General features: G+C 40.6%; 1 protein-coding gene across 1 annotated transcript in view; it reads right to left on the reverse strand.

The window, feature by feature from the left end:
* Positions 1-2,704: 2,704 nt before the first annotated feature.
* Positions 2,705-20,466, reverse strand: part of GAN (gigaxonin) — a 36,070-nt gene continuing 18,308 nt past the window's right edge. Inside the window, exons 2-11 of the mRNA XM_015405818.1 lie at positions 19,144-19,258; positions 15,017-15,367; positions 13,775-13,992; positions 10,926-11,047; positions 9,895-10,007; positions 8,831-8,980; positions 6,944-7,080; positions 5,840-5,968; positions 3,519-3,628; positions 2,705-2,886 (exon numbers count right to left, since the gene is read on the reverse strand). Coding sequence (XP_015261304.1) covers positions 2,705-2,886; positions 3,519-3,628; positions 5,840-5,968; positions 6,944-7,080; positions 8,831-8,980; positions 9,895-10,007; positions 10,926-11,047; positions 13,775-13,992; positions 15,017-15,367; positions 19,144-19,258 — 1,627 coding nt within the window. The remainder of the gene's footprint in view (positions 2,887-3,518; positions 3,629-5,839; positions 5,969-6,943; positions 7,081-8,830; positions 8,981-9,894; positions 10,008-10,925; positions 11,048-13,774; positions 13,993-15,016; positions 15,368-19,143; positions 19,259-20,466) is intronic.

Raw genomic sequence — 20,466 nt, forward strand, 5'->3', positions numbered from 1 at the left:
CAAAGAAATAGCAGCAAAGTTTCTGGCCTGTATTTTCCATTTCCTTAACCTGCTTCTCCCACCATCACCATGACCTTGTTTCTGAATATTCTAAAAAGTCCCAAAGCATGCTGAAATGTCAGTGAAATTAAAGCAAAATTCTTTCTTACAGCATCATCAGGCTCACAGTACTCAAGGATTTTTGTTGCTTGCTTCAACAAAAATAAAATTCATGATAAAAAAAAGGTATACTAAAAGCTTAAAAACAAACAAACACAATCAATGCAAAATACAGCTTTCGTAATTGCAATTGCATGCAGCCTTTACCAGCATCTGACCATACCATAAGTATGAAGGTCCCAACTCCCAGTGAGCCACAGGACACTGTAAGGTTTTCAATATATATTCACAACATTATCATAAAAACAAAAATTGCAAAAGACTTTTTAAGAAACAGGCATTTCGGACTTTTTAAAGAACTCTGACAATGTAAATAATCGTGTACAGTATTACAATGATGCATAGGGAAGCCCTTTAGAACAAGCAGACATAGTACTGAGTTTAGTCACTTCCAGGGCATTGTGCCAGAGGACACAAACCCAGTTACGTTAAAATCTGCAACAGTTTGCCTCGTCTTGAAAGGAGTTTTTGAAAGATCTGTTCCAGCTGCCAATCAAGAAACACCTTCAAGTACATACAAGGCCTTCGATACATACAACTCTTCCCCCATCCCAGTACTCTTCATAGCATTTCCTACATGTGGCTTGTGGGGTGTGTGCGTGCAGGGGAGCCCCATTGTTTATACAAGCCTAGCCATATATTGGTCAAGAATATGCTTATTTTATTCCAAGAATATGGCCAGCAGGTGAAAATGTGCCTAAACTCTCATACATTAGACATTCCTAGTTGCACAAATTAACGGAATAAAAACATTTGTTTACCTTACGAGTTATTCTTTGTAGTCATCTTATTAAAAACAAAAGAAATGATCCAGCCAAAGTTAACCACTTCTAAGCCTCACTGATTTCAGTGAGCAAGAGAAGCACACTTTTAAAAGCTCTCTCACTGAGATCCACGGGACTTAGAAGTGTTTAAGCTATGGGTGGCTTGTGCCCGAAGATGGAATGTCTCCATCCATGGAGTTCAAGAATGATCACATCAATATCTGGCTGTAATTGTGCCCTCCTCTTTAACGTGCTACCCCGTTAAGTCAAAGACAGAGTCCTTCAGGATGGTATAAAAAAGAGCAACAGTGAGTCCAACAAAGAGTTATTACTGAGAACCCACAATTTTTTCTGAATAGGAAAGCGCATCCTGGAACAATATTGACTCTAATAACCTACAGTGCAAGAATATGGTCTGAGACAACATGGAGCATTTCAGCTGCCTTTCCCCCATTTTCATTTTGATTGTAATAAACACCAAGTAACAAAGTAAAATTTACAGTAGTGAGGTAAATTGTGTTCTACCAGCAGAAACTGCCTATCTATAATTCAGTTAAATATTAATAGTTTGAGCAAAACTTACAAAAAACTGGAAAGGAAAAAAAACTTCACCAACAGCATTCTAAAGGTCAGCAGTAGTCAAGAAAACTGTGTCTCTGAAAGAGGTCATTTATACACCAGCTTTTGATCCCAGTACAAGTTCTCCTGACTGTGCCTTAAATGTATTACTTTTAACCGTTTTCTCTTCCCTCCCATCCCACCCAACCTCTAGAACACCTTATGTTCTACCTTCTTGACTTTTTGTCTAGAACATTCATTAAAATGTGGTCATCTGGCAGCAACTTTCAAGTTGTCTTGAAAGAACAGATTCCTGACAGCACAGCTCTCCAAAACAGCAACGTTTCTCGTTAGCCCAGTTGTAGCAATAGTGTGGCAGGTCTTGAAGGCCCAGCCCTCTCCCCTTTAAATGAGGACCGGATATTGCAGCATCTGGAACCCACACCATGGCTTGTATGCTGGCCCACATGTGACACAGTTTTAGATCACTGGATTCAACACAAGGTTTAAAAAATAAAAATCCCATGTAATCATCCATTGTATATGGTATTGTAACCCTTAGCTCAGTTTAGTTTAGTCCACTTTAAATAGATTAAAAAAAGATTCTTAGAAATGGAAAAAAACAACAACAACACTGAAAATGACATAAGTACAATTCTACTCTTTCAGGCACAGACCTTAAATTGTAAGGAAGGCCTGGTAAATAAAGGTGCAACTGCCCATCTCTCTCTCCACAATGGAGTTAACTGTCTCTTTTGGCATACAAGTAAGATTGGTTTCATACAGTATTTCTAGGGCCACCAATGCTAATGAAGTTCAAGGCAGTACAGTTATTCTGAACAATTCCCCTTGGTGGCAACGCACCTCTCTCATTCTCTCCCGTTTCATTTAACCTATTCCTCTTTGTTAGAAGCAAAGGAATTCCTTCACTAGCATAGTTTAGTATCTTTAGATAAACAGAACCGAAGGCCTCTCCTTGGCCAGTTGCCAATGTACAACAGCTCGCCCACAAATATGTTGAGGCTTAAGCATTTAAGCAGTTGTGTTTGTGTTTGTGTTGTCTTTTTAAAAAAAACCAAAGTTAGAACAGTTACCATACCCAAGCGGAGCATACAGTCTAAGTTTCTGATGCAAGATGTTTGTTTCTTCTGTAAATAAAGCTATGTTGTTACAGTGGACCCTCTCTCATGACGTTCTTGCCTCCTTGGCTTTCCAAAGATCTCTCAAGGAGACGGAACACGAATGCGGAACAGCCCTTGCTGGAGTTGTAGTCGGAAGCGCTTGCAGTTTGCAATACGCAGTGCTGCACATCCAGTACGGCGAAGATCAGAAGGGAACAGGGGCTTTGTGTGGTGCCAAGTTCCAGTACTTCTTTTAAACTCTCGGACGTAATCATAGTTGGTACCTTTTGCAAAAGACATTTGTTGCTTTAGGATTCAACAGCTTTTAAGAAGCAGCTTTACCGAATAAATTCAATGCCATTCCTAAAGGAAACACATGTGCAACGGGCAGGCGGGCAGTGAATTAAAAAACGAACATGCAAAGAAAACTCAGATCCAAAAATGCTTTGCATTTTGCACTCTTGTTAGTTTGAGAAGGTTCATTACAAATATATGTAGCCCCTTCCCAAAAAGACAATGTCAAATTGATTTACATGGCAAATATATACCCCGCCTTTCTTTTATCTACTAAATGCTGGGGAAAGTAGTGATATCTGAATATCTGGAGCTTGACATTTCAAGGAAGGCCTGTCTAAAAACAGGACTAAGCAACACAAAAGTCATTCAAACACCAAGAATACCTTTCCACCATTAAGACAGAAGGTTTGTAACTACTGAACTTGTAGAAAAATCCTAAAAGCCCAAATGTAACATATGAGGTGCCTAAGTGGACAGCTTACAGAAGTTATGTTACTTTGGCATTTGACCCATCCTTTTGGGAAGCTGCCAGAGGAATATCTAGCAATGGCATCATTGGAGACAAATGTAACTTTTAAAACTGTACAGTTAAAAAACACTTTCTTGTTTAGCTTCTAACCTGTGTCAAGGTCTCCAATCACATAAATGCTAGCTCCAATGGGGACAGCTCCATATACAAATGAAGAACTAGCTGGGATGCATAAGTTTTGATCATTCAAGTAGATCCACCTGCAAGAAAAGGCAATATTTAAAGTGCTGCTTGAGTAATTTGTGCAATGAAGACACACACATATGCAGAAGATATCTGTTGTTCATTTGCCTTGCATGTGTAAAGATGTGCAACTCTAAGCACAAAGTGCAAAGGCATATCATTTTTAGGAGAAGATTTTTTTCAGAGGTAATGCAACATCAATGTACAGCTCAATCCTATCTTATATGAAAGCAAGTCCCATTTATCCAACTTTCTCCCAAGAAAACATGCTTAGGATTGTAGCCCGACAGAAGACTTACACCTTTCTAAGTGCACTGAAGTCAAATGGTGTCAAAGAGTGTAATTCTGCTTAGGACTGCACAGCTACGGAGCAATCCTAAGTGGGTGCACTCAAGAAGTCTCATGTTATTCAGTGCTCTTAGTACGGCAGTCTCAAGAGTCTTAACTCCCAACTGCTCTATGTTGCACCTGGAAGTTGTACCAGAATCCTTTGCTATGTTTCTTGGGCAGAGCACATAAATGCAGGAAGGACTGTCTGTGGGTAGAACGTTTGAACTTTGCTGTTCTAGAGATAAGTGGTGCCAAAATGGGCAGTGGACAATACAAATTCAGACTTAGGTACTTAACATGACTCAAGTTGTAGCTCGTCTTCTGCATACCAACACGGATACATGCCTGAAGCCACCTGTACAATTTGTACCAAAGAACCAAATCTTGTAAAATAGCACCCTCTTCTGGTTCCCAGAAGTATAAATACTACCACAACCAAAACAGGATTCCGGTAGCGTAGCTGTGTTGTTCCGAAGCAGCAGAACAAAGTCCAATAGCACCTTTAAGACCAACAAAGTTTTATTCTGGGTATAAGCTTAAGTGTGCATGCACATGAAAGCTGATATCTGAAGAAGTGTGTGTACACACAAAAGCTTATACCCAGGATAAAAGTTCGTTGGTCTTAAAGGTGCCACTGGACTCAGACTTTGTTCTACAACCAAAAGTGGTTACTGAGCACAAACACAAGCTTAAAGATCCTTTGGCAACACTGGAAATCTTTCTTATCATTTGAAGTACCCCCCACAAAAGTAAGAAACACATCCATGGTTTTATATAAAAAAATGCAAATACACGGCTGCCTCAAAGGCACTTTTGGTAAAAGGAATCTATTCTTCTACCTCAAACAAATGGCCACTAATGCAACAAGATAAAGGGAAAGGATCTACAGGCCCCATGCATACAGACATTCCTGCCATCTCCAGTTTAGGGGCGATGGATAGCAGGGCTGGGAAAGACCTCTACCTGGGACCAATGCTCCCTCTAAGCTGTGGAGTCTTGTGAGCAAAAATTCTACTTTGTGAGCTACTGGCATTAAAGTTGTGAGCGAGCGATTTGGCTACTGCCTAAATTAATTTGCTCTGGAGCCATCCTTCCTGAGCTAAGACAAAAATGTGTGAGCTGGAGGCTAAAAGACTGTGAGCTAGCTCACACTAACTCAGCTTAGAGGGAACACTGCCTGGGACCCTGGTGAACTGTTTCTAATCCAACCAGACTATGAGTTGGATCCAGCCAGCTTTTTCAACCAGTCTAATCCAATCCCCCCTCCTTACTACCGCCCTTGTCCCATGTGGCTTTTGTCCATGAAGATCCTATGTTCCCTTTTTGGTAGTCAAAAGAGGGCTCTGCCCTCCTTTTTCATGAGCAAAATTACCAAACTGGATCAAACAATTGCTGGCCAAAAAACCCACTGAAATTCAAGAGTTCTTTACAATTAATGCCACACAATATTATTTGAGACACTATGCAAGCTGTTATAAGTGGTGTTTTCAATTATGAAGCTTCAGGGAATAAGCAGCAGTAAGGAGCTGCCAGAAAACTTCTTAAAGGAACAGAAATAGTGAGCGGGAAAACTATAAAAGAACTCTTTGGCCTCTTTAACTTGCAGTGTCAATAGAAAATTGGTTGGATCCACCCCTTTACTGGGCTATGAAGACTGACAGCCTGATTCAGCAAAAGGCCATTTCATAAGTTCCACTGTGTTAGTACCATTTAAATTAAACTTTGAGGGACAAAAAGGGAGTGCAGCCATATTATAAAAAGTTACCAGAGCAACTATGCAAATAAAGCTATAGAATTAAGCTAGAATTAGTTGACAACAGACTACAGGGAAAGACGACTGATCGAAATCAACTCTGCCTTTAATGAAAGGAATCTTATTTCTACTGCTACATTGTCACCTTTTAAATTCATCGTGATAGAATTCTGATTTGCACGTCACCATTTCACTGGACTGATTATCTTCACGACTTCTCACGCCCCCAAAGACATAGAGCTCTGAAGCCACACCGCAGGCCACTGCTCCAAACCTAACAAAATAAATGTTTTTTTCTTTAGAAAGCATACATGCTGCCTTCCCAGAGAACCTGCACAAGAAGGCTCATGAAGTAAAACATCATAAAACAGCATAACAACCATTAAAATTAACACACTATTCAAAACCCAGTCAGAGCATAAAAGCAGCATAAGGAATTTAGTAGGTAAGAGAAAGGTCCACCTTTTTTGATACAACTATGAATGACACAACTATGAATTATCCAGACTTAGCTTTACATTTATTGTGGAAAGAGAAGGTGTTTTCTTCAAAATCACGCATCGGACAAAAAGACATGCAGTACGCTTTGATGGAAGGCTTCTGAAACCTAGAAGCTTCCAATCATGCAGCGGCAGACCAGCATGGGTAGCAGCACACAAACACAACAACCCAGGTTTATGGCCATCATGTCTGAATGCAGTCACTGCCTAGTTAAGCTGCTCCTCTTCGCAGTAAAGATCTGTAAGCACACTTGTACTTACTTTCATCTATGAAATATTTGAAGGACTACAAGACTCGGATGAAGCAAACCTGGACCATTTTGAACATGTTACCAACCTTCTCTCTTTCAAGGGGCAGATAGCGGTCCATTGCTGGATCCTTGGGTCATAACATTCAACGGATTCGAAAAGTTTGCCGTATGAGCCACCACCCATTGCATAGATCTTCTTTTTCATTGCTGCATAGCAACCAATCTTTAAAAACAAAATAAAAGAAGCAGCATAACGGTCATGCACAGTAACATTTCACTTAGATAAGACAAAGAACAACTCCATTTTTAACACAACAACCCAGGTTTATGGCCATCATGTCTGAATGCAGTCACTGCCTAGTTAGGCTGCTCCTCTGTGAATTCTCTTTGCAGTAAAGATCTGTAAGCACACCTGTACTTACTTTCATCTATGAAATACTTGAAGGACTACAAGACTCGGATGAAGCAAACCTGGACCATTTTGAACATGTTACCAACCTTCTCTCTTTCAAGGGGCAGATAGCGGTCCATTGCTGGATCCTTGGGTCATAACATTCAACGGATTCGAAAAGTTTGCCGTATGAGCCACCACCCATTGCATAGATCTTCTTTTTCATTGCTGCATAGCAACCAATCTTTAAAAACAAAATAAAAGAAGCAGCATAACGGTCATGCACAGTAACATTTCACTTAGATAAGACAAAGAACAACTCCATTTTTAACCAAGCAATTTTTAAAAAGAATGGAAGCAGAGACCCTTATCAAAATAATCTATGTATTGGAAAAAGAGAAAAACAAAGTTTGCTCCCTGATACACATTAACCATCAGGGCTTCTAAAGCATACCATCCCTAACAGCATTCATACAGAAAACGCATCAGCCTGTAAGGTAAGTCTTTGCAAAAAAAGATTGCTATTTGAAGATCATTAGTTTTTAGAGTAACCAACACTATTCTGCATCTCCATGAGCTCTATCTACTTTTTTGTCCTGCTTGGTAAAGGAGTTCACCTCAACAACCAAATACCACTTATCTTATTTTGCATTTCTAAGACCAATGCCGTGATTTCCAACTATGCTAAAAGGGGAGGAGGGAGCATCTGGATTAGCTACCATAAAAACATCAGTTATATATGAATTTTACTTTGATTGCATATTTTAAAAAGAATACAGCAGTAAAATAACGACTTGTTTGCACTGACCTAACATGCCTGAGCAGACCAAGATGCAAAATTTCTGGAGCTATGGGGATGTGCAGGAACAATCACTGCCGCCCCCAGCATGAGGTAAGTGGAACAAATCTGAAGTGCATCATCTTCTACAAGCATCCTCCTCCATGCACCTAAAGGCTCTGGGAGCAACAGTCCAGGGGATGCCCTGTCCACAGTCGAGAGAAGACTCCCTCACAGGGTCAACCTCTATTCTTTACCATGCAGAAAATCTTTGCTGCAACTGTGTTTATCTTGTTCTGATTTTATGGTTTTATCATATTTTAAACTTTACTCCATTTCATACTGATATTCATATTTATAGCAACCCTCTCTGTTGTTATCTTTGGTTTGTAATGGCCTATGGCTAAACACAAATACATTTATTTCACATACCTTGTTGCAACTGTGCTACTAAACCACAAGAGACCTTTAGGCAGGCTGTTGTTAGCTAGCATGGAGGTAAGAACCAGCACCAGATGCTATGTCCTCCTTCCCATGTGTGTAAGTTCACAGATTTTGACCCCTTTAGGGATAAATTGGGGTTATCGATAACATACTTCATAGAGCTGTTATGAGAATGACTGAGGGCAGCACAGTAGTCAAGAGAGCAAACTGACCAAAAGGAACGTCTGGTCCAAATCCAGCCTCAGCCACAAAGCCATCGCCTCAAGCCAGATGCTCTCTCAATCACAGCCTTATACTTACAATATGGGGGAGAAATACTGGCCTACCTTACAGGATTGCTGTAAGCATTACTTAGACTTTTAATATGTTTTTTTTCCAAAACCCATCACAAAAAACTCACACACAAAATGCCAAGGAACTCCATAAAACTCTCAGAACTACTGAGATAAGTGCTCAAACCCTTTCATGTCCATGAAGAACAGCTGAAGATCAACAAGAAATCAGATGCTGGGATGCATGTAATATATTACGTATGGAAATAGTGTTCAAGCACCTCTGAAACCAAGCACAGGACCAGATCCCTGAATCAGCTGCCTAGGGAGGTGGTGAGCTCCCCTTCACTGGCAGCTTTCAAGAAGAGGCAGGACGAATATTTGTCAGAGATGCTTTAGGCTGGTCCTGCATTGGGCAGGGGGTTGGACCAGATGGTCTGTATGGCCCCTTCCAACTCTATGATTCTATGAAACATGGTAGCGGCATTTTAAACTCTTACCTTCCTAACCATGGTCAGGTCTGGTTGCTTTGTCCAAGTCCTATTATAAATGTCATAAGACTCCATGGAGATGAGCTCCCGCTCTCCGTCCTCACCACCCAGAACATATAACACACCATCAATCTCCACTAAACCAAAATTGTGCCGTGCCTATTAGAGATTAGTGAAGTAAAAAAAGAGAAAGAAAATTAAATTTGCTTTGTCAATACAAAGAATTTAACAGATTTTTTATTAATTAGAACAAAGAAAATGGCCACACAAAGATCTGATTAATGCAAAAGTCAACTAGGTTGAGGTACCACTAATTTATTCAGATATTTATACCCTGCTTTTCTCACCACAGGGACTCGAAGTGGTTTACAGCATCATTCTGCATTTTAGCCACCTTCATTTTACCCTCACAATAATAATCCTGGGAGGCAGGTAGGGGTGTGCATTCAGCTGTAGCAGAACCAAAAAAATACCTTGTGGGGCACCTTGAGAAGATCAGGCAGGGAACTCGGGCATGTTTGCATGCATGCCCTCTTCCTTCCCTGAGCCTCTCCGCTTTTGTGGAGAAGATCGGGGAAGTGGGGGTGCATGTTTAAATGCCTTTCTTTCCCTCCCTGATCTTGGGGCCTTTTAAACATGCCTAGGTTCCCTGCCTGCCATTCTCCAGCTACAATCTGACTGGCGGGGAGTGAAATTGACAGGAAAATCTCTAAGGGCTACCAGAGGGAAAGAAGGCATTTTAACATGTCTCCTTTTCCTCTGGTGGTGTAAATTGGATCCGAATATATTCGGGAATACCGAATATAGCCCCAATCTGAACAACTTACCAGTATTTTACTGGGGAAATTCGGCATTTACCGATATTTTTCAGGTCTGTTTTACCCAAAGCCGAAAAATACTGGCTTTTTTTTTTGGCACAACCCTAGAGGCAGGTTAGGCTGAGAAAGAATAACTTGCCTAAGACCACCCAGCAAACTTCCATGGGCAGAGCAGGGATTCAAACCTGGGTCTCCCAGATCCGAGCAGTCCAAAACTAACCACTACACTATGCTGGCTCTGAAAGACAAACTTGCCTCATTCATTGGTGTCAGAGGGCTCCATGAATTCGTATCTGGGTCATACTTCTCCCCAGAATTTAAAGTGACTTTGTTATCATCTTGACCTCCAAGTACAAACAGGAACCCTTCTGAAAAACAGAATACACACAAAGATTTCAAAAATTCAAGCAGCACCCTGCAAAACGCATCAAGCCGGTATAAGGTTTATAAACATCAGGCATCAAGTATCTGGGCTGGTACACGTCAGGCTTGGCACTCCTTTCATTTTGCTACTTAGTTTTTCAGGGCCAACAAGACAGGCTGAATTATCATTATCAAAAATTGGTTCACTGACAATAAAGAGCAATTTAACCTATTTTTGGCCTAGGAGCAGCTTTTTCCTTCTGCCTTTGCCGGGAGAGCATACAGATCAACATTCCTCTAAATTCTAAAGTGGAGCTTTCTCTTAAAAAATGTTTACAAGGTTTCTACCTCACGACATTTATAGGACTGCAAGAATACTTAGTAAGTATTGGATTTTGCTATATATTTTTTTAAAAAATCAATTCTCATCAAGTTTCTTCTTAGAAAACCACTTGTACTCTCATATTTAATACAACACAGAAAGGAATGAGCATGTGACTTTCCAACTGCAAGTTCGGACAAACAACATTTGGCAAGGTCTATAATGCAGAGCTATAATATGGCCAGGATCCAAAGAGGCTGGGCTTGTGCCTGCTATGGGCATGCAAAGTGCTTCTGTGTGAGAGGGGTGCCAATTTTTCCTTCCATCAGGAGTTACAGGGAGTGCTGCTCCAGAAGATCCCTTTTGGGATAGGGAGGTGGTATTAAGTGAAGAACTGAAAAGAGCAAGTATACATTGGGTCTGATATATAAAAATACAGACACTGGCATCAGATATTCCTCCATGCTTGACCTTTACTTAGCCAAGGATTCTTCTCCAGCTGGTTTCTGCTCCAAAATACAGGAGCTAATAGCTATAAGTTTATTTTAACTTTGTAAAATAGGTTTTGTCCCTCTTGCTTAGGAGAGAAGCATTTGCTTACCAGCTGAAAGTACATTGTGATTTATCCTGGGTGAACTCATAGAAGCCAGTTCTATCCAGAGTTGCCTGTTTGGATCATAGAGAGGGCACATACATCGCATAGTTGCCGATGGCTTCCGGGAACTAAAATAAAGAGAAAAGGCCAAACTCAATTCACCACTGTAGGGCTATTTCCAATTTATCCAGTCAGTTGCCACCATACAGATGACCCTCAGCCCTATATTTCATGAACTAACCTCTAAGGTATAGCTGTCTCTGTACTAAACGAGTGTTCAGATGCAACAGTTGAGTGGATAAGGGGGAACAAGTAGAAACAACACACAGGAGATTCTAGCTGGTAAAGCTGATGTTCTATACAGGAATTAGTTTTCTGTTCTAGGTGGAATGAGATAAATCCCTGGCCGAGTAGGAAAAAAGTCTTGGGGTACTTTTAGAGCCCTCGTTGCTCTTTCAGAAATCAGTAAAGTTATGGCTATGATAACCCCCTTGAAACTACATTTGGTTAAGGTGATATCCCTCCTAGGTTCAGACCATCTTATTACACTAACCCTTGATACCATAAACTTTAGGTTGGATTACTCAAACATGTGCTAGCCAGGGATCCCCTTTAGAGACAACCTAAAAGGTTCAACTGGTTTTTAAATGTGACTATCTGCCTGCCTGTCAAGTACGGCAAGTCACTATGAGCACATACCACCAGTGCTGAAGCAGCTACAATTTTCCTGCCAAGGAAACTGAGGAAGAATCAGGGAAGACAATAGACTAAGAAGATTTTAATAGTTCTAAGTAAAAATTGTTTTCCCTTTTGGTGTTTTATAATGCCTTTTATTTGCAACTACTGAAATCAGCTTTAACATTTTAAGACTAAAGGTTTCTTCTATTCTACTGATACACTTTAACAAAAAAGTCATATGCCTCACACATTCAGATAATAAGTTAGAACGCAACAAAAATATCTCAAAGAACAGACTGCTATTAATTTCTGCAGACTCAGTTGCAAGACTAGTTTACAAGTGAGATATATCACTGCCAGACATTCTGAAGCCATGGGAGGAGGGGAATCTCCATTAACTAGGAAAAAAAACAAACATCTTAAGAAAAACTGAAATATCCATAATATTATTTTCTTATGAAGCCTACATATAATGCCATAGCAACATAAAATGCGAAACTGATAGATTAGCATATAATACTGGGCTATTTGGCATATTTATGAAACTGAAGAGAACTTATGCCTTCATTTTCTACATGCAAAAGTGTGAAAATACCCAGTACGAGAGAGAGAGTTGCAAACTGCTGCTTCCTGTGCTGCTTAAGCACAGATCTAAAAGGGCAAAGGAAAGCAACAGTGATCAACAAACAAAAAAAGCCCTGGACATTCATCTCATGAAGAGGATAGCAGCCTCTAGAAGTATAAATGTATCTTGGATTCAAGTGTTGTCTACAATATATACAGGAATTGTTCCCTAATATCGTAGACTATTTTACAAGACAATCTAGACACTATATATCTTAGAGTAAACATTGTCTTCAGAGGCTTTTCACACATTCCGAATGAGAAACTATTTTGTAAGAGGGTTTTTTCTCCCCCAGTGTTTGCCAAAATTCTCAATTTTCCATCAGAAAAAAAACCCTAAGAATCTCTTTGGAAAAATATGTCCCGTCCCTCCCATTTCTTACCCATTTCAAGCTTAGACACATTATTCCTTCTCCAGGTGGATCACGCTTGGTCTGAGTTCTCTGCTGTGGCCTGTCCGTCTTGGGTGGCCCTTCACGGCATAGCCCACAGCTTCATTGAACTGCGCAAGCCCCCTCGCCACGATCAAGCTTAGACACATTATTCTAGTCCAATTATATGCTTTAAAACATTGTTACCTATATAGAACAAAGCCATGTTATCAGGGAATCATGGATGGCAGTTACAATAAATCTTCAAACAAGAAAAGTGGCTTGCTTTACTGCATTCTTTGTGCGGAAAGAAATGGTAAAAGAGTGCTTTCCTCTCAGAAGTTACATATAATGATTGAGAGGAGTCATTTGTGTAAGTACGGAAACTTGAAGGTGGTTTTGGCCCACTCTGTGATTATGCCTCAGGAGCAATTCATTCTCTGGCCAGCTCATGGTTTTCCTTTTGAGTTTTGGGGTTTTTTGCCATCAAGCCACAGCTGACTTGTAGCCACCCCATCTGTGGCCATTCAGAGGTGGTTTGCCACTGCCTGCCTCTGCATAGCAACCCTGAACTTCCTTGGTGGTCTCCTATCCAAACACTAACCAGGACCGACTTGGCTTAGCTTCTGAGAGTTTATGAGATTGGACTAGCCTGTGCCACACAGGTCAGAGTGAATGGCATTGGAGATTATGAATACTTAAATGAATATTTGTAGTATATATGTTCAAGGCATAAACACATTTACTTAAAAATAGGTGGGGAAGTGTGCTCCCAATTTTTCTGGAGTTGACAGTATTGATAAATTATTTTTTTTTAAAAAAAGAAAGAAACAGTGAAAACAGCCATAATGAAGGTTCTTAGTTTTCAGAGTGAGCCTTTGAACTTTACTCTAAATTTCACCTCCCCCCCTCCCAATTTGGCATACCCTCAGTAACATTTATCGTCCCTCCTCCCTGGTTCTGGTATTGTTCGTTTATGCACTTTACTGAATTATCTTATCATTCTAAATGTTGTTTTTAACTGTTCAAATGCTTTTAATGTTCTTATGTGTGCCAGCTTGGGGGCCATGATCAGGTGGAAGGTCTGCATTAAAAATGTTTCGAATAATTAACACACACACCCCACACACACAAACACACACTTGCTGCCAAAATCCAATATGGTGCGTCTAAGCAACTTACACTCTTTCTTCACCGCCGACAGTCACAATGCACTCTGAGTACCCTCTGGGTTTAAAAGAAGCTAGCATTGCCTCCCCTTGTTGAGGTGGCGTGAGTGGAATGTTGTTACATTCTTTGACAATCTCCCGTACCAATGGCTCACTCATCATTTGCTCACGCAAGTAAGCAGAGTCCAGCCCAGATACCCAGACAGCTGACATGACATCCTTCATGTGAACCTGAAAAGGCAGAAAGAAACTTTTCAAATCACAATTATACAACAAATGAGGTATGTTAGCATGCAGCTTTCAGGAAAGTTCTTTAGAATCCATGTTTATTGCTAGGTCTACAGATATGAGTGCTGAGGTGGGAGAACAAAAAAGCACTGGAAAGAAGCTGGAAGGGTGGAAAGACAGAAGGGGATTCACTGAATCCCCCTGGCTGGGGTTGCCAACAGTCAGTTGTGACTTGATGGCATATACATATGTAAGAAGCTGGAGAGCTGGCATGACAGTATAGGCAATGCTTTTGCAATAGCCAGGGCTGTGTATCTGCTGCGATTTTGCAGAAGTGCAAAATGTTGTGCTTCAAAGAATAAGCTTCCCAATAATCTCAATTCCTTTTTTTTAAAAAAAAACTAACACATTTCTAGCCTTATGGTTGGGAAAAGAAGAAATAGGAAGGATGTAACCAATGCCAGGAGAATGTGAGTTAAGATTTCCAGTGGGTAGGACAGGACCAGGCCACTCCTTACTTTTCCCCACAAGTAGCAAAGAGAGAGTTAGGCAAATTAGCAAATCCTCCCAAGTAAGTTATAAACAGAAAAGCTCTTTTCAGGAGGGTAGCTGTGTTGATCTGCAGCCGAACAGCTAGATCTGGGTTCAGTAAAACCTTAGAGACCAACAAGAGCTTCAAGGCACAAGCTCCCAAGAGTCAAAGCTCCCTTCCTGTCTGACAACGGGAGCTTCGACTCTTGAAAGCTTATATCCTAAAAATCTTGCTGGTCTCTAAGGTGCTACTGGACTTGAATCTAAATAGGAAAGATGTAAATCAGCTCAGTTTCTTGAATTTATATAGGCTAGGCACATAACCTCCCCCCCCCCAGTGCTAAGTGCATATCACCCCTGTAATGTCTCTCAACTGTAGCAACCAAAATCATTTTAGCACATTTCTACCTGAAGCACCCAGGTATGATCAAGTGCTGAAGAAATCTTTCTCTGGCAGTTTTGCAGAGCATGAAGTTATGTGTTTGTGGCTTCTCACCCTTCTTAATTCAGGATCATGGGCGATCCATCTAAGGACTGCTTCAAAAACATGTCTTTCATTCCCAACATTGAGCTTCTCCAAGGACAACACTTCTTTTAATTTCTGAGGATTCAGTTCCAGGAACTCCTCTGAACTGCTGACATCCCGGAAGTGCGTCTCCAGGTATTCTGAAGCAAGGTAATGCACGTGACGCAAACAATAGTGCAGAGCAAAGTCCCGGATTCCGATACAGTTCTCAGCAGCAATGCAACCCTCAAGGAACTCGCAGCACAGGGTTTTTAGGTCCGTAAGTAGCAAAAGGTCAGCAGCTTGCACTACATCCTGGATGGTGTCTTCATTTAGCTTGATCTGCAAAAAAAGATTTTTTAAAAGGTTGCAACTAGACAAGTGAACAAGCATGCCACATGTCAGGCACTAAATACCAAGGGATGACATCCTGGTTCACAAGCTCCTGTGCATATACATCAGCCTGAACACCTACAAATGCATCATAAAAAGGTAAAGGTTCCCTTGCTCAAAAGCCAGTCGAATCCGACTCTAGGGTTGCGGTGCTCATCTCCGTTTCAAAGCCGAAGAGCCAGCGCTGTCCGAAGACGTTTCCGTGGTCATGTGGCCGGCATGACTAATCACCAAGGCGCACGGAACGCTGTTACCTTCCCACCGAAGTGGTCCCTATTTATCTACTTGCAATGTCTTGTTTTCGAACTGCTAGGTTGGCAGGAGCTGGAACTAGAGACAGGAGCTCACCCTGTCTTGCGGTACCCGGGTCTTGAACCGCTGAACTACTGACCTTCCACAGCCTGCAGTTCAGCGTCTTAACCACTTGAGCCACCGCAGCTCAAATGCATCATGGAATGCTGTAATTTCTTGCATGAATTACAGGTCTCGCTGCTGAAGATCTGGTTGATGACCAAAAGTTCTAAAAAGGAGGCTGCACAAATTCATGGAAGACAGGTCTACCCAAGACAGGTGGCCAGGATAGCTAAATGGAAACTCCAGGTTCACCAGTGCTATGCCTCTGAACTCCAGTCATTCAGGAACAAACAGGGAAGAGAATTCACGCCCAGCTACTGTTTGCAAGAGGAGACTGGAACGGATTTATCTTTGGGCTTGATCCAATAGGATTTCCTAGGTTCTTCCTTTTCTTTTTTTAAACTACAATCCTTATGACCCTCCAACACTTTTTAGGAAGGTGTGATGGAATACATTTAAAACACTGTTTTCTTAATGCAGTACAATCAGAGAAGGGAGGTGAATAGTTAACTCTGCCCTAGAATGTTGAGCATGAGTGACAGAGTGCTCCTTTTCTCTGATTGGCCAGCACCAGCTGAGGGAAATATAAAATCAGCTATGTGCTGAGGGGAGTTAGTTTGAGTTCAGCAGCAGTTACTGTTCAGTAAAGTAAAAGCTGAGCTAAAGGAGGGGATGTCTGAAGAGTCTGACTAAAAGTCTGTCAGACTGGTTCATCTTTTGAATAAAAGGAGGGACTCCTGGTCTTAGCTGTGTTAAACAGAACCTGAGAAAGAATTCCATCTAAAAAATCAGTCTAGTGTCAACTTATGCTGAAGTACGTTTTCACACAGACGCCAGGAACTGTGGTTTTAGATTTTGGTAAAGAGTGACTAGGTAGCAAGCAGAAGCTCCCAATCAGGCCAAAATGAATAGGATTATATTTTCTGGGGAAGAATATAAGTCCTGACCAGCTATTCAGGGAATTGGCACTGAGGCAGTCCCTGATCTGTAGTGAAAGCAAATGGTTATAGACTACTCAGGGGAAGAAGACACACTGTGATTTCAGAAAAGGGGAAAGAATTTGATATACTAAAAGAGTGACTTTCCAGAAAACCTGAACAGTTATTAGGAAACTATATTCAGAAACACTGTTACCGAAACTTAAGTACTCAGTCAACCATCTCTCACGAATAAGAACCAAGAAAATGTAAAAATAAGCTGCTACAACACCATCAGGTCTGTCAACTCGGCCAAAGCCCCAGACTTGGTTCTGCGCATATTTCTTTACTCCTGTACACTGACAACAAGGTTCTTTTCTTGTCTACTCGTTTGGGATTGAAGCGTTTACTTAATCGCTGTTATAATTATTGTGCCACAAACTATCTGGAACTAAACTATGAGAAGTCCAAAGTACTGGTCTTCTCCAATTCCTGGAAGGTCTATGACTGGAAATCGATGGTCATTCCTTGGAACAGGTTAAGACCTTTAAATATCTTAGTGTTCATTTCCAATATAACGCCTCATGGGTCTGTCACCGAAAAACGGCAGTTAATACGGCTAAAGTAAATGCAGCCGCAATCTCTAAATTTTACTTCTCAGGAAGAGGTAACCAGTATATACCTGCTGCTTTAAGAGCCTTTAATGCCAAAATAGGGGCCCAGCTATTATATGGGGTGCCCATTTGGATCAATACAGTTGGAAATTACATAGAACAGCCTCCGTCTTATCTTCTGAGGAAAATATTTGGGGTCCCAATGTGTGTTCCCTATGCAGCTCTATGCCTGGAATGCGGCCAGAACATTGATAACTAAAGCGTGGCTTACTACTATTAACTATTGGCTTCGCCTTCTTTTCAATTCAGATTCTTTTAGCTACGTCTATCAGCTTTTATTAGAATCTAATGACTCAAATTGGATTGTCGAAGGCTTCCACGGCCGGAGTTCATTAGTTGCTGTAGATTTTCCGGGATGTGCGGCCGTGGTCCTGGCATTGTAGAACCTGACATTTCCATCTTTCTGTGTTTATACCTCTGAGGATGCCAGTCACAGTTACTGGTGAAACGTCAGGTTCTACAATGCCAAGACAATGGCCACACATCCCGGAAAAACTAAAGCAACTAATCAAATTGGATTACCTATATAGAATCCAAAATTAAATATCTGGATATTACCTTAGATTCTTTACTTCTTACTTCTGAATCCAAGGCTTTTTCAATTATAAGAACCAATTTACTTTGTTCTGAGTTACATTCATTATATAATGCTGCTAACAAAACCTGTTCACCTCTGTATTTTGGAATATTCCCTAAAGTTGGCCAAACTGTCTCTTATTTCTATCAACTTCATATTCCCAAACTCTGTAGAGCCCTTTATATGACCAGATTTAATGTACTACCTTCGGCCTTATTATCTGGCCACTTCCAGGGTGTGCACTTCTCTGATAGATGTTGTCCATGCACAAATGATCATATTGAGATGACTTCCCATGTTTTGTTACAGTGCCTCTTCTATTATGCGCTATGTCTGGAATTGTTAAACCCTATTTTGACTCAATTAGAAGAATATTCTGATGGTCTAAAGACCCTTACTCTTCTTGATAATCCAAATTATGAGATAACGGAAACTGTTGCAAAATTTCTCTTTGGTGCTACTTCTATTCAATCTCTATTCAATTGATTGGTTCTTTTCACTGGTATATTTATATGACAACTCTTTTTACACCTGTTGGGTTTTTTTTGGCAAGCATTATTTTATGTCGTTGTTATTGCTGTTCATGAGTCTGCGAGTGTTACATGCCAATAAAGGAAATAGGATTGGATTGGTCTGTTAACTGAAGAATATAGCTTTACCAACAACGTTTCCCTCAGCCTCTCCAATATCTGACTACCCCGTGCCATCCCTGGCTATTGAATAAATTTTTGAATTATTGTTCACTGTTACACAGTCTCCAGTGCCATTTCAAGGGATCTAAAAAGAGGGCTCCTGACAAGTTCCTGAGCTGGCCAAATTAGATTCTGTCACAGGGTGGGACATTCAGATTTAGAAACCTCCAACACGCTACTGGGGGCTAGCTCAGTACCTGAAGGGAACTAAGAATTTGGTGCGAAAAATCTGACTCAGAGTGGGGAGAGTAAGAGAATTCATCATAGAAGGTATTACTCTGAGCTTAAATTCTTGTTTAAGAATGTAAGAAGGGATATCAAGGAACAGACCAAGATATACCTTCTATATCATCATTATTTGCAGAAATCCCAACAGCAAGCAACCACTTGGTGGTCCATAGAAAATTAGACCATGCTGTTCTCTCATCTGCCCACTGAAGAGGTTTTGGCATGTTAGAGTGACAGTTTCTCAAGTACAAGAATACACAGATTGAACTTTGGCAACACAAACCTGGCCACTGAAGATGTAGTCCAAAATCTCTTTCATAATTTCAACAGATATCCCTTCAAGTTCGATTTTATAAGTTGAACCATCTTCCTTTGGCGGATTGTAGTTCAGCTTTGTTCTGAAATTTTAAAAAAGTTGATCTATTTTTAAAAATTATACACACACGCACACAGAGTAAATGATGAGTCCAAGACAGCTGCGGACTTCCAAAATACATTCACAGATTTTAGAATGAATCACTTGCTGCCTAGAAACTCTCAAAAAAAGTACCTGAAAGAGAAGGATAGTTAATTGGTGGCTGTAGGGAGCACAACGGACTATCATGCTAGTTGTATTAGAAAAAAAGAATGAATGTTAATTTGGATCTTAACCTCACTATTTATTTCATTCACATACTCCCATAATTCACTGGATTTTCAAGATTATACAAACGCTAGGATAAAGTTTTTCTTTTCTTTTTTTTAAAAAAACCACGATTAATGAGTTTAACCTTGACCTGATTCATTTTCAGGTCCATGTATCCTTCAAGAGCTGCAGACATCCTACCTGGTCATAATTAGTTGCTTATGAGAGTCTATAAGAATGCCCTCCATTGTCATATCTCAGCTGACTAATCCTTCCTTAGTTTCTGAAGAGGCCCACCTCATCCCAAACCGAATGAGCTCCCACTGCTGAGTGAAAATTGTCCTGTTCAGATAAGCATTTGGCAGGGGCAAGCAAAAGCAAGAACACACACAGAGCAAGAAGAATATTTTCCTCCTCTTGAAATACTCTCCATTTCTTATTAAGAGCAACGAGACAAGCTGGTGAGAAGGGATTTCAGTCTTGAAACAGCAATCTACATGTCAGTAAACTCGGGAATAAAAAGCCTCATTTCCAGTTTCAAGAAGTAAACTTAGCAGTTCCCAGGACATACCCTGAGAAACAAATAGTTCAGATAAGCAACGGATTACACAATTAGGTGTTAACTGACATGAATCAGAAGCACAGTTCAAAGGCTTTAAAAAAATTAATTATTGGATTCTACTTTATTCTCCCTTTCCTATACTACTAGAACTTGGGGGCACCCAATGAAGTTGATAGGCATTAGGCCCAAGACAAACAAAAGGAAACATTTCTTCAACTCAAAGAGTAATTAAATTGTGGAATTCACTGTCAGTGGACATAATGATGGCCACGGGTATAGATGATTTTAAGAGGAAATTAGATTTATGGAGGGTAGGTTCTTCAATCGCTAATAGCTGTAACAGCTAAAGGGAACCTCCACATCCAGAAGCAGTAAACCTCTGAATATTATGGCTACAAGGCAACATCAGGAGAAGGCCT

The sequence above is a fragment of the Gekko japonicus genome, unplaced genomic scaffold, assembly GCF_001447785.1.
Source record: "Gekko japonicus isolate JY-2015 unplaced genomic scaffold, Gekko_japonicus_V1.1 scaffold144, whole genome shotgun sequence".
NCBI lineage: Eukaryota > Metazoa > Chordata > Lepidosauria > Squamata > Gekkonidae > Gekko > Gekko japonicus.